Source organism: Corapipo altera, unplaced genomic scaffold, assembly GCF_003945725.1.
Source record: "Corapipo altera isolate COAL_440 unplaced genomic scaffold, ASM394572v1 77b, whole genome shotgun sequence".
NCBI lineage: Eukaryota > Metazoa > Chordata > Aves > Passeriformes > Pipridae > Corapipo > Corapipo altera.
Window position 1 is genome coordinate 4,376,786 of NW_020884933.1, and position 14,426 is coordinate 4,391,211.

Below are 14,426 nucleotides of genomic sequence, written 5' to 3' on the forward strand. Positions count from 1 at the left end.
CCGGGGTCGGTGAATGGGCCGGTGGGTGTAACGGGGGGCGCTGGGGGTGCACGAGGAGCACTGGGGTACGCGTATCTCGCAGAACGGGGGAAAGCAGCTGGTGTTAAAATACGTCCTCTCTGTCCCCTGTGTTTGGAACCGGGTGTGTGTACCGAACAGCCGAGGCACTACGAGCAGGGCTTCGAGGGGTGGTGCTGACTGGTGGGACAGACCAGCCTTCTGCCACCTGCTGCTGGCGTGGGCGAGAATGCGACCCCATAAAACGTGTCCCTGAACCCAGCGATGCTGCCGGGAATTGCGGGGAAGCGTCTTCCATGGGGTTGGTCGACCTTTCACAAGCAAACCCTGCACCAGTGATTCAAATCAGAGCAAAATACAGCTGGATGTGGCATCCTGGTGCCGGGAGAGGGGGTCCCGTTACCCAGCCATGGGGTTTCATGGGACAGAGCAGCTTTCATAGTCCTAGTTGTTGAAGAAAACCCCAAGAAATAAAATATGAACTTCAGAAGCACTTGAGCCAACCCATGAACAAATAATTTTAATATTTATTTAGCAGACTGTAGTTTTTTCGGAGCTCTACAGTCTCCTCTCTTTGAAGTTGGACAGATACAGTAAACACAACAAATATATGATACAACCCATCACAGCTGGATTAAAAAAAATACACAAAAAATATAATACATAAAAAATTGGATTTTTAACATTGTGGACTGACACAGCTCTAAAAATGGTGATTGTAACCCTGGTAAGCTTTACAAAGTCTTTAAAAAAATAAAACAGTACTTCATGTGAAATTCATAAATACACTGGAGGAGAACAGAGGGGCCGGGGGCAGGGGAGTTGAGAAAGTGTCTCTGGGATCCTGGCTAAACCCCGGCCAGGGCTGCTGGGGGCACCAGTCAGCGTGTGCCTGGGGTGTGGGTGCACGCCCTGGGGCTCAGTGCAGGCTGGATGGAGGGATGCAGGGATGGAGGGAGGGTGGAGGCACAAACCAGTCCAGTTAATGAAGAGCTTTGTCCCTAGTTGGGGCTGGGAGTGGGGCACACCTGTGTTTTATGGTGGGGGAGTTTTGAGTTTTCATTCCCAGAGTTTCAGATCAGTGAGTGAAACGGAAGAAGAAAAAAAAAAAACAACACAACAACAAACAAACATGCTACATATGAGAACTCAGCCAGGCAGCCCTGGCACAGCACTGGGGTAGGATGCCAGTGCCTTGCCTTGGATTTTTCCCTCTCTCTTTCCACCCTGCTCCATCTTGCCCTGTTCACTGCAGCTGCCTAAGTCCAGTCCCACCAAAGAGCCCTCAACTGGGTGTGGGGCCAGGATGGCTCTGCCCTGTCCCACAGGGATGGGTGTCTTCTCCCAGCAGCAGGAGGTCGAAGTCTCCATGCCTCACCAGACACAAGGCATCAGAGTGGCAGCCAAGGCACTTTCCTGGGCTCTGAGGCTGTTCCTGCTCCTTTGCACCTGGCAGCATTGAGCCTAAACCTGCCCCATCTCCCCATCCTGGGCTTTAGCCCCCCTCAAACCACTCCTGCCTCCCCTGCAGCACTGGTCTCTGCATTTCCTACCACCTTCACTCCCCTGCCAACACGAGAAACCCATCCAGACCTGGCCACCTCGGGCTCCCTGTCCCCCTGCCAGCCTCCTGCCACCTTGCTCCATGCCACTTTGTCTCTCTGTGCCCCTCCTGCACCTTGGGGATGCTCTTCCCAGCCTCTGTCCTTGCAGTCGCAGCCTCAGCACTGGGCATGCTGCATTGGCTTACTTTGGGCTGCAGCCACAAAATTACCTCCAAGCAGACCCAGTCCCTTATCCTGGCATCCTTCCTGTTCTCTGTCCCCTCTCTGTCTCCGTCCTCTCTGTCCTAAACTCTGCCCACTGACAGCCTGTGTTGCTCAATATGCTTTTCCCTGCACGAGCCACTTCTCAGGCCACTTCCCACAGGATGCAGGCAAGTGGACAGAGCAATCCAGAACAGTCAACACAGAAAAAAGGCAAAAAATGTGAAGAAAAAAGAACCGAAACAAAGAAAATGTATATATGCAAAGTAAGTCAGGCAAATCTAACCTCACTGCTCTCTACTCATGACTCCTCAGCAAGTGACCACAGCAGGGACATTGAGCCTGGGCCACCCCCAAGCGCTATCCTTGAAAGCCCACACAGAGCTCAGGGGATCCCCCACAAAAACCAGCCAGAGATGAAAACATCCTGAGCCTTCCCTACACAAGCCACTCCCCGTGCCTGGTAGTTCCGCTGTTGCCTCCAACCCAGTAAACTCTGCTCTCCCCTCTGCTGGTCACCAGCATGGCACGGGGCAAAGGCCCAGGCACTGCAGAGGGTCATCATCTCGATTACGAGCACGGTGTCCTTTTAAAAAGTTTTAAAAAAGAATTTTAACAAAAAAAAAAGGAAAAGAAAAAAAGAAAGAGCCATAAAAAAACATGGTTTGCATTGTTGATGCCCTCATGCCTTCACTGGCACTGGTTCCCAGTGCCCCAGCTGCACACAGAGAATCCTCCCGGCTGCCAGCCCCAGGGAGGCAGCAATGTCCCCCTCCTCCACTCTGCTCTGCCCTGCTCCTGCCTTGCACATCTGTCCCCAGGTCCCCACTGCCACCTGGGCTCTGCCAAGCTGTGCCAATGACACTGCTGCTGCCATGCCAATCAGTTTTGGACCAGACCTGGTGCAATGCCCCTCCTCCAGCCCATCTGTGTTCACTCCTCTCCACTCAGGACCAGGACCACTTCTGAGTGAGGGTGGGGGTGAAAGAAAGGGTTGTTCTCTGCTCCGACATCCCGCTGGTGACAGCACGGTGGGATCCTGGCCTTTATCAGCAACACCGAGGACCGGTCTCTCCTCATCCAGCACCGGATGTGGGTTTCCTTTCTCCCTATGTTTCTTTTCCCATTCTTTGTTTTTTTGGTTTTTTTTTCATTTATTAAAAAAAAAAAACAAAAACTGTTCCTAAGTAGAAAACATCTGCAATCACAAGTCAGTCTTTTTTGGCTATTGTTGTTCTTCCTCCTCCTCCTCTCTTCAAATGACTTCTCACAAGGCAACAGGCACGGGCGGCTACTCTGCGTGGCCCCCTCCCTCCCCTGCACGCCCTTTGTGCCCCTGCCTGTCCCCGAGTGCCCCTAGTCCTTGACCAACTTGTACACATGGTGCTGGGCGCCGTGCTCACTGGTGGAGACCTCGAAAACAAAGGCAATGCAGAGCAAGGTTTCCTGGGTATCCCTGTTCGTAACAACCTGTAGCAGAGCAGAGCGTGTTAGGGGAGTGCTGTGGGCAGATGCAGTTATTCAGGGGGTTGCACGGGCTCATGCGCATGGGCACAGCCACTTTGCATCATGAAAAATTTGTTACCCATTATTTGTAGGGTTGCACAGGCACTGGCAGAGTCAATTTAATTGCACCGTCAATATTTACTGTCCAATTTGGGGGGGGGGGGGAGGGGACAGGCTGAGGAACAGCCTGAATTGCACCACCAAAAATTTGCTACCTGTTGTTTGGGGGAGTGTTGCATGGGCTCAGGCATAGCCACTGCATTTCCACCATAAAAAATTGCTACCCTTTATTTGGGGAAGGCAAACAGGCTCAGGCACAGCCTATTTAACTGCACCATGAAAAATTTGCTTCCCATTATCTGGGAGACTCGTCCAGGCTCAGGCATAGCCACTTTGTTTGCACCATCAAGATCTGCCCCCTGGAATTCAGGGGCTGTGTGGGCTCAGGCACAGCCAGGAGTATCTGAGCTGCTGGAGCGCATGCCCAGGGCCGGCAGGGCCAATGCAAGTGCGGGCTCCACACTGCCGGTGGGAAACATTCCCTGGAAAAGGAGTGGAGGTACCTGCAGGATGGTGAAATTCTCCAGGACACTGTTCATCATGTACTTCTCTGGGAGGTGCTTGAGTTTGTGGATGAAGTTGATCATGTACTCGCACATGGGAGACCGGTGGATGCGGTAGATGAACCGTCCGTTCTCCAGACGTGCATACTCTGTCTGCAGAGGACAGACAGGGTGAGCAGCTGTCGCATGGGATGTAGGCATGGGCAAGTGGTGGCCAGCTGGGACACCCGCCCATGGACAGGTATGAAGCCACATGTCCTACACCCAGCTCTGGGGCTTTGTCCATCCCAGGACCCACCGTGGACCAATTCCTACCCCTTCCCGATGCAGCAGGCCATGGAACTCACCTCCACTTTTTCCACGACCTGCTTCCCAAAAGAGCACACCTTGGTGGATACTGTGATGGTCATGTTCTCTGCACTGCTGTACTGGCTGCTGACACCGTAGAAGGTCCCCGGCCCGTCCTGGATCGTGCTGTTCAGATCAGCCTGGAGAGATGAGGGGAGAGAGGGTCCCGTTAGGCACCACCACACCCAGCTCTCGATGGGGACAGGAGACACGAGCTTTCATGCTGGCAGGGGGCCCAACCTGCAATGAGCCCATGGCTCAAGGACGACCCTTCCCATCCTAATCCTTCCAGCATCATACCCAAAATTTGACGAGAAAAAAGGAGTTCTGGGGCCCACGCTCATAGAGTTCCTTAAGGCCACCTTTCTTCTCAGGAAACTTGTCATAGATCTGGCGGATGTCCACGGCCTCCAGCAGTGGGTCGCTGTATGAGGGGTTCGTCTGGCCAATGTGCACAAAGAGGTGTTTGCTGTACTGTAGGGACCAGGGACATTAGAATGAGAGGTCAGGTGAAAGCAAGACGCCACCAAGCACAGGTGTGTGTGCCATCTCCCACAGCTGGTGGGGATACGGAGGGGACTGTTACCGTTTCAGCATCCCGCGGCACCTCCATGAAGGCGGAGTACTCCAGAAGCCGGAGCTTGGCGGAGGCGATGGTGCGGTCCTGCCAGACAGGCACGGCTGATGCAGCTGGTGGGAGCGGAGCCAAGGGCTCGTAACCTGGGGCAGGGGGAATGACATGGGCATGGGGGGCAGCTGTGAACTGGGGTGAGTCCCCCTGCAACGCCATGGTGCTGCTCTCCTCACTGCATTCCCCACTCTCCCTTATCTCCCAGTATGGGGGTTTTCCCACAGAGTGGCTAAAACACAGGATGTGCCAGTCCTACTCCCGAGTGGAAAGGGACTGGAGGGGACCCAGCCAGGAGCAGCAGGGTCCTGCTCACTGCAGGACTTTTTGCCAGGTTTAAACTCAGGCTTTTCCCCCATCAGGGCTGGGGAGTAGCCTCAGGTGGGTAGCTCCGTGGGTGGGAGGGGACAGGGGACAAATATGACCTGGCAGGGGCGTGGGGTTCCCTGCAAGGGGGCAAGGACTTGACTTACTGGCTAGTGATGGAGGCATGGGTGGCTGGATGGGGTAAGCTGGTTGTGCAAACGGTTTAATGCTGGAAAGTAAAGAGCATCATCAGGTTACCAAGCCCGGGATACCCCACTCCCTTGCCAAGGTAGGGTCCTGCCTGGTGCCAGATAGTGGAAGGGTTTCATACTTACTCCTGAGAGGGTCCAGGCTGTCCTGGGATAGGCCCACTCCAAAACTGGGGAAGTAGCACAGGGACAAGTCAGCAGCTTACGACTTTCTGACCTGGCCAAATTCCTCTCACCTGCTGCAAACAGCAGGGAGCCCCCATTTCTCCCCCTGCAGTGCCACCATGGCTGAGGATGGCTGTTGATCATCCCCCTGTCCTGTGTGGCTCATGCACAGGGATCCATGCCCCCCCTGCCCCAGGGGGTCCCTGTACAGGGGAACATGGGGTTGTGCTCACCCTCGGGGCAGCAGAGAAGACGGCCTGAGGAAGAGGAGGTGGGGGGCTGAGCTTGTTCTGCAGGACGCTGGCTGACACGATCTGCGCAGAGGACATGGAAGCCATGCTCTGCAGAGCTTTATCCTTCGAGACCTGGTCCTGGAGGCAAAAGGGAAGACAGGAGGGTAGTGGGGGTTACAGGGGCAGACTGAGCTCCCTCAATCCAACTGTGCCTGTCAGGTTTTGCAAAGCTAGGAGCCAACCCTGCAGCCTGGCCGAGGGGTGAGGGCAGAGGGATCCCCCCCCATCCCTCTCAAATGTACCCATCTTAATTAACATTTGTAGCTTGAAAATGTTCCCTGGGCAAAAGCTGACAGCTCTGGAAGATGTGAATCCCCATCCCACTCCCAACCCCTGTCGCCCCCCTCCCTTGGGGTTAGCCCCTCCATGGAAGAGGGCAAAAGGCAGTGGGGAACAAAAGGCATTTCAGACTCAAACTCAACTTACCAAGTTCATGGCCTGTCCACAAAAGAAAGGAAAAAAAAAAGGTTAGAGCGTTGTGGGAGCCTATGGGTACTTTGTGTACCTCCCCATCAGTCAGGTATCCCCACTCCCAGCTCAGCACGGCATCACACAGATTTGGGGAGTGAACCTCTCGACCTGGTTGGTCACCAGGGGATTGCACATGGTGGCCATTTGTGCCTGGGCTTAATCCCACCAGGAACGGGATGCCAAAGTCCCCCAGTATTTTATGGGGTCACTGAGGTGAGCCAGGCCTGTGCCTTTCTTGGCTCTTTAATAACCTCTACAACCTCTTCAGGGGCCCTCAATGCTTGCCAGGGCACAGAGAGAAAGAGCTGCCAGCTCCTGCTCTGACTGGCAAAGGGTACCTGCCATGTGTGCATTTATATAGGAGACCAATCATTTTTCCTTTTCCCTTTTGCTCTGGAGGTCACAGCACCGCTGGCAGGAGCACAGGACTCAAGGGCTCCCAGGTATTGCCTGGGGCAAGGCTGCTCCTCCACTTGCATTCACAGGACATGTGCATGCTGGTCCCAGTGCACACCCTCTGTTTTCCTTCTGAACCTTCCCCAGGGATCAATGCTTCATTTATTTTCACCTGGGGTAGGGTGGGAGCACAGGCATGCAGCCACACGCCGGGAGCATGAACATACACAGCTCAAAAATACAGACACTGCTCATGGAAGGGAATTTCCATCCCACAGTGCTGCGTGAGGGCAGAGGGCTGCCTGCACCGATCTTGGGAAAGGATGTTTTGTATCCCTGGAGTATTGCTCAGGGGGATCTCTGTCCTGGCTGTTCCCTGCCAAATCCCACAGGGAGCATGCCTGGGGATAGAGAGCACAGCCATGGACACGAGCCTCCAACCCTGGACCCCAGGAGTCACTGCTGCCTCCAACTCCCCCTTTGCCCTGCACTGTGCTGTGCAGCAAGGAAAGCTATTCATTCTATGTCATTTTGTTGTAAAGGCTTCTGCTGCTGCTGACCCTGCTGCCCCCCTCGCCTCCCTGACTGCCCTTCTCGGGAGCTGGGTTTAAGACATACAAGTGCAGAGGAGCCTCCCCAAATAGTTTCGGGTGCCATCTCCTGGCTTCTCCCAGCAGATCAAACCCTCCTGGGCTGTGGGAGCCCTCCTGCCACCTCAGTCATGGGGCACTGGGGTCCTTGCTGAAGGGCTCTGGAGGGCACAGCTTGGCAAGCTTCCAGGCAGCATGAGCTGGAGCTCGCTAAAGCTTTGAGGACAAAACTGCCAGCTCCAGCTCTAATGGTGGCCCTCGCTCTCAACTCTGTGGCCCCTGCTGCCAGCCTCAATGCTGGAGATGGATAGAGCACCCAGGACAGGGGGGGCTGGTGATGCTTTTGGGACCTCAAGGTCAGTGGGCTGAAAGGTTTTCTGGGCTCCCACACACCCAGCAAGGCAGTAGGTCACCCCTGGAGATGCCCAAGGAGATGCTCCTTGGTGTGACAGTGCAGGGATTAAGTCAGGCACATCCCAGGAGCCGGCTGTCCCCAGCGGGCAGTCGTGCAGTGGGGACTGCTCTGCCCCCCACCTTGCACCGTGTGTGTCCAACCTGAACAGGGCTCGGTCTTTCAGTGATGCCCCCAGGCCTGTCTACACCCCCCCATCATCACCCTCCCCACTGCCACCACAAAGCTCGGTGGGAACGGTTATGGAAGGATTAGTTGGGCTCCAGTTAGGAGGAAAGAAGAAGAGAAGGAAGGAAAGAAAAGCCAACCAAAGAGAGAGAGGATGATCCAGTTTTTCCTCACTTGGCTCCCTTGGCTCCTGGAACCATGGACTGCCTCGACACTGCTGAGTCTCCTTCCCAGCAGCATGGCCCCATCTGGACCTGCTGCCATGCACATCCCTGAGGTGCCCCAAGGCCACACTCGCATCCTGGTGTCTCACAAGCCACCAGGTTGGCAGCCTGCAGGGAGCCCCCTGACCCCCCTGCTTCTGCCCACATCCCACCAGCAGCTGTCCTGAGTAGGGTCAGGTCTCAGTTGGGGAGGGGAGCAGGCCTTTGCATACCTTGCTTAAACCTTACTTTGCTTCACTGGCTGCTCTGGGGAGATCTTCCCCTCCTGGGAGAACCCCTGATGGCCCAAAAGAGGGGGCAGCCCTCATACATCACTGGAGGAGGGTTTAAACCCACGTTTCCCCATGGCAGAGTTCTTGCCCAGGTGAAAAGAGGGGATTTGGCACCCAAATTCACCCTCCTGAAGGAAAGGGAAGGGCTCTGTTGCCCCTCCTTGCATTTCTCTCCGGGCATCCCACAATGACACCTGTAAAGACCATCCGGTCCTAGAAGCCAAGTGAGAGGGAAGAAAAATAAAACACCAAAAAAGAAAGGCAATACAGGGAAGCAAGCGGCACACCGCAGAGCCGAGGGTGTTAGTCGTCAGCAGGCGGGGCCAGCGATGCGGGGAACGCGTACCTTCAGCTTGGACTGAATCTCACGAGATTTCCGTCGGGCAAGAACCTGCAAGTGGCTAGAGACCTGCAGAGAGAGAGCAGAAGGAGAGGGGGAACAGCAGAGCCGTCAACCAGAGGAAAGGAGGAAGAAGGAGAGGGGCTGCCCATGCTCACAGAGACACCGCCGCAGACACCTGGGCAAGGGCGTCAACGTACCTTGATGCCAACCTGGTACTCCCGCACCTTCTTCCGAGCTAGAACCTGTATGTGGCTGGACACCTAGCGCCCGCCACGCCGTTCGGAAAGGAAAACACAGAGAACGTGAAGATATGTTCCCCCTGCAGGGTGGGATGCTGTCCCCAGGGAAGGGAGCTTGGAGAAATAGGGGAGCACTTTTTGCTGCTTCTGGATGATGCTGAGGGTCGTGCACCTGCCGCGAGCTGGAGGAAGGAAAAATGAGGGGGACCCTGGTGCTGCACTGGTTGATGCTTGTTTGTGCCCCCCTGGCTGGGGTGAAGCTCCTTGGAGTAAAGCTGCTGCAGTTGAGTGGGTCAATATTTACCATCTCTTGGAGATAGACAGACCCTGCCAGCCCCTGCAAGCACAATAACCTGAGGATACAGCCTCACAGGTTTGGGGTGCCCCTGGGTTACTTGGCAGGGGCTGCAGTGGGACTGCCAGTCCTAAATTAATCCAGGAGGGACTGGCTCATTGCCCCAGGGCTCCTGCTGATTTTGCAGGTGGGAAAGATGAGAAAGTGGTTTTTCGTGTCTAGGTCCCTGTAGGAGGAGGCAAAGAAAAGGGGCTGATGTCCAGGCAGGAAAGGTGCAGCATGGCTGGGGGGCCTGAGCCACAGGCAGGGGGGCATCTGGCAACCCACCAGGCTTTGGGGCTGATTTTAGGAAGAACCTTCTCACACCAGTGCCAGTCTGCCCAAGAAGAGACACAGGGCTGTCCAGGACACGAGCGCACAGAGAGATCAATGCCATGTCAGCTCTCCCCTGTGTTTTTCCTGAGTCCCTCCAGAGCATTGCATTCTTCCCCCATGGAGAGGGGGCTCACCTATGTCTTTAAGCCAGAAAATAGCACTGCTTGGCACTGGTCTAAACAGAAGGACAGTGGCCAGACTGTGGTCCCTCTCCCTCCAGCGTAAGTCCTGGAGCAATGTCACCTCCAGTGTCTTGGGACCAGCATTCCTCTCTTGCTGGGACTCATGGCAGTCCCAGCCTAAGTGTCCCAAACCCATCCATCTCCCTGTGGTGGGAGATGATCCCCAGCATCCAAGGCCACTGGTTCTGCCAGGACGGGTGGTTTGAATCCTGGCTAGGGGCCACCATGGAGGGGAAGGAAGAGCCACTGGACATGTGACAAACAGATGTCCCACTGAGGGCTGCAGCAGCCTGGTCCTCAGCAGACAGGTTTGGTGCAGTGAGGGCTCCAGGGATGAGTGTGACCACTGTGTGCTCCCTGTCCCATCAGCATCCCTGTCTGCCCCAGCATCCAACGGCGCAGGGCAGCAACGTCGGGGAAAGGCTTCTGCGGTACCTCTGGCCCCACCAAGACCAGCACCACAGCCCTGCACAGCCAGTCCCTGGATCCCTGGCTGAGCTGGGGATGCCTTGGTCTCAGACCAGGGGTACCTTCACTGTGGTGTCTGGCAGAAGTGGTAAAATGCATAGCAAGGGGCAGAGGTAGGAACAGTCCAGACCCAGGAGGAGTAGCAGATTCATGCCGACACACACAGATACACACACTGCCTGGATAGAGATTTTGAGGGCTCCTGCCACCCATGGGGTGACCTCAACCAGGCAGGGGGCTGGGTGCTGCCTGCTCCTACAAGCCCTATTTCAGGGCATCCTGGGAAAGAGCAAACCCGAGGGGGATTGTGCTCACAGGCAAAGCTTCTCACAGAGGATGGGGGACCCGCTGACAGCAACGGTGGCTCCAGGAGGGGACACGGAGGGCGGGCGATGCAGTCAGAAAACCCGCTCCCCCTCGGGCTTACCTGGTACCCCCTCCCATCCCACCCTGAGCCCACCCCAGGAGAAACAGCAGAGCAATGCCTCACCTGCTTCCTCGTCCGTGTCTTTCCCGTTCGCAGCTTGATGTACCGGGCGATCAGCTCGTTACGACCTGCCGGCACAGCCAGGAGTCAGCCCCGGGAAACGAGGGCCGGGGGCATCACCCCCGCAGCGCCCGCGGACCCCCGGCCCGGCGAGGGAGGCGCTGCCAGGAGGTGGCGCTGCCGTGACAGTGTCGGGGCTCGGGACAGGGCAGGGCAGGACAGGACAGGACAGGGCAGCGCTCCCGCCCCGCGCCCCCACCCCACCGGCTCTGCCAGCCCCACGCACCGGGGCTTAGAGGGAGGTGACAGTCACCGGGGACTACAGCGGTGTCCCCAACCACAGACTCCCCCAAAACTCATCCCAGCTGGAGCCCCCTCGGAGCCGATGAACCCACTCCCCGCAGCCCTGCCCGCAGGGGTCGCGAGCTGCTCCCCCAACACCCCGCTTCTCGTTTGCAAGTCGTGCTGGCCTTTCCACCAGTATTTCCTAACGTCCTGGTTTAATTCGAAGCAGAAGTTGCTTTTGTGCCACATTTCAGGGGCCAGCTGTGGCCAATCTACGTTCAAACGTCAGAGCAGCTGGGAGCTTTCTTCTCCCGGTCCCGGCCCCCCCGGCCCCCGCCGCCCCCCTCGCCCCCCCGCGCACGGGGGCGGCCAGGCACGCCAGATTTATTTTAATGGACCAGATGGTCGCGGTTGGAACTTGTCGAAATGCCCTTGGAGCGGGTTTCAGCTTTAAAAGAATAAAAAAATCCCTTAAAAAAAAATATACTCCCCTCTCCTCTTCCACTCCAACTGGCCCCCTCCCAGCCCCACAGCAACTGGGCCCTCCTGGGGGGACACACACACGAGGACAGACAGGGCCAGGTGCCACGCAGGGATGGTTGCACCCTGGGGTGCCCACACCAGGCAGGAGCTGGTGGGTGGATGGCAAGGGGGGTACCCCTTGCAAGTCAGTGTGGCACCCTAGCACTGAGCACAGCTCCCATCCCTCCAGCCTCCCAGCCTGTGCCGGTGCTTGGCCTCATCAGCACCTAACAAGGGCCAGGTCCTCAAGGGTGCCCAGGTGAGGCGATGCCCACAGCAAGGTGACGACAAGGGGTGAGAGCAGAAGGGACTCTGATGCTGAGCCCCAGCTTGAGGTTACATCTTCACTGAGCACCATAGCATCTCCCTTTGCATGCCCTTCTCCTGAGTCCCACCCTGTCCCTCCCATACCCTGCTTGTGGGAAAGAAATATGGGGAAAAAATATGGGAAAGAAATGTAGGTGCCATCATGGACCCAGTGGGGCAGTGCCAGCCCAGCACCTAGTGCTCAGGAGCCAGGGGCAGCATCTCCTGCACCCATCCTGCCTCACAACATGCCCAGGCCACCCTAGGCTACACCCTTGCAGCCATCCCTGTATCCACGTGCCCTGTCCCCTTTCCTTGTGATTCATCTGGACCGTGCCATTCCCTCTGAGAGGGCATGTCCTCCTCCAAATTACCACATTCCTCAAATTCCTCTCCCCTGACACCACCACATAAACCAGTTGGACAGGCTGGGTTAAAAATAACCCATCAGGCAGCAGAGTGTAGCAAGGCCCAGTATGCCTGTCCTGGGTCCTGGTCCCCCAGCTCCCACCTGCTTTGCCAATCCCGCATCAGTGGGGTAGGGGCTGGCATGGCCGTGGGCATCCCATTGGACCCCCAAAAAGAGGGGTGGTGGAGAGCAGTGGCACTGGCACACCCTTATGTCACATGCTGGCATCGCTTGTGCCTCCGGTGACCCTGGGGGTCCTGGTAAATTTGGTATGGCCAGCCAGGGATCCTGTGAATCCCAGTGCGGAGGTGCTGGAGAAGGTGAGGGGAGATGAAAGGCGGCTGGAGGGGGCTGCTGCCTCTTTAAGCAGCTGCCAGATGTCTCCGAAAGGCTGGAAAAACCGGTTGGGGTGTGCTGCACAGGGCCAGGCTCCCGGCGGCACTTCAGCTATTCCCGGAGAAATCCAAAAAATGTACCCGCTTGGGAAGCCCTGTGCTCCCCCCCACCCCCCACTCACCAGCCCTGGTGCTGGGAGTTGGGGGCCCTGGCAAGCAGGGTAGCACAGGGAGCTGGCATGGGGACAGGGACAATGGCATAGTGCTCTTCACAAAGCTGCATCCCCTTTGCCCCTCTCCACTGGCAGTGGGTGAGCCATTGCCCCGACAGCAGCATCCTGATTTATTTTGGAGGCTGGGGATAGAGATGTTGGCCCTGGTCCTGTTGTCACCATGGGGTGATGGTAATAGTCTGTTGCTGACTTTGAGGTCACCAGCCCTGGGGGTGACACCCTGGGAGGTAGAGGGGAAGAGGGAGCAGTCCCTACCATGGCAGGGATAGAGACACCATTGCACCTTCCACTGCTCTTTGGTGGCACCATGCGCCCCATGTCAGTGTTATCTCCCGCCTACATGGCCCATCCTTATCCTCTTTCTCCTAGTTGCAGAGTCACCAAGACAGAAGTGTTTTGGGAGACACCGGGAACAAGGCTGAGACACCCCCAAAATCATTGTCCCAGTGGGGCTGACCAACCCTGCCAACAGCGTCACCAAAAACTGAGCAGGCTGCAGATGGCTCAGGGTGGGTGAGTGACCCTTGCCACAGGGTGCTCACCACCGGGTCCAGTTGGGGAGAGTTTGGGAAGTGATGCAGAGGCACACAGGAGCAGGAGGGTTGGGGCTGCCTCTGGCCCTGCAGTCCTGCACCAGCTCCCTGTCCTCACCCCCTCCCTGCCTGACAGCTTCACCAAACCAGTCAGTCCAGCAGGGCCGAGAGAAGGAGGGAGTGGGAGGGAGAGCCAGTGCAGAGGGAGGGGACGCAGGTCACTGCCACCTCCCCAGTCCAGCTCTGTGATGAACCTGGAGAAGCTGCTTTCAGTGCTGGGGGGGTGCTCAAGGGCAGTGCCCCAGTGTGGGTTTGGGGCAGAAGGTTTTGCTTCAGGCCTGGCCACTCCATTCTGGCCAGAAGCTCAGTGCCCTGCCTGCTGCCTCCATCTCACCCCTGTCACTCACCGTACATCTTGCCCTCGTCCGAGAGGATGATTTTCCGCCGGCCACAGGGTGGGTAGATCGCCAGCGCCTCCTGGAAACTCTGCTCAATGTCCGGACTCCACACACCCTCGGCATCATTGTCCAGACTCTTGTCCATGCCATCCTGGCCATCTTCCCGCCCCTCCCTGGGGCTGCCGCTGGCGTTCCAGCTGTTGGACGCTATGGTGCTGGCTGCTCTGGGCTCCGACCCTGAGCCCCCACGGACACACGACAACCTGCTGGGACACAGGGGACACCTGTCAGACACCAGAGACCCTTGCTGGGGGCGTGAGGCTGCAGTGACAGTGCGGTCCCAGGTCTGTTTCTGGTTCTTGCTCTGTCCCCACTCACACCCAGAGCAGCATCTAGATGTGGGGCATCACAGACAAACAGGCTTTCCTTGGGGGCAGAGCTATGATTTCCCCCAAATCCAAGACACAGGTGACCACCCAGGATCCACCAAATAAAGTCTGGGAAGAAAACTGCCTGGTTACTGCATTATCCATACAAGGAACTTGGGCACATGGTGCTCACGGGTGACACCTTGGGACAGGGTGGCAACAGCCCTGCAGCTTGTGAACCTTGACCCCACACCTATACCAACTGCCACATAGCAGCCTCCTTGAGCGAACTGGCCCCAAGAACAACCCCAAC

General features: G+C 56.9%; 1 protein-coding gene across 5 annotated transcripts; it reads right to left on the bottom strand.

The window, feature by feature from the left end:
- Positions 1-512: 512 nt before the first annotated feature.
- On the bottom strand, positions 513-14,009 carry TEAD3 (TEA domain transcription factor 3). 5 transcript variants are annotated; one of them, XM_027659590.1, is made up of 13 exons: positions 13,755-13,890; positions 10,728-10,792; positions 8,876-8,938; positions 8,682-8,744; positions 6,229-6,240; positions 5,743-5,880; positions 5,471-5,514; positions 5,303-5,364; positions 4,788-4,921; positions 4,502-4,675; positions 4,201-4,341; positions 3,854-4,006; positions 513-3,254 (listed from the first exon to the last, which is right to left on the bottom strand). In XM_027659590.1, the coding sequence occupies exons 1-13, from the start codon at positions 13,888-13,890 to the stop codon at positions 3,141-3,143; spliced, it is 1,299 nt and encodes a 432-aa protein (XP_027515391.1). In that variant the 3' UTR covers positions 513-3,140. The 5 variants fall into 5 exon arrangements, with proteins under 5 accessions (XP_027515391.1, XP_027515395.1, XP_027515394.1 ...); XM_027659594.1 differs by lacking the exon at positions 8,682-8,744 and having other exon boundaries at positions 3,141-3,254; positions 13,755-14,009; XM_027659593.1 differs by lacking the exon at positions 8,876-8,938 and having other exon boundaries at positions 3,141-3,254; positions 13,755-14,008.
- Positions 14,010-14,426: the final 417 nt, after the last annotated feature.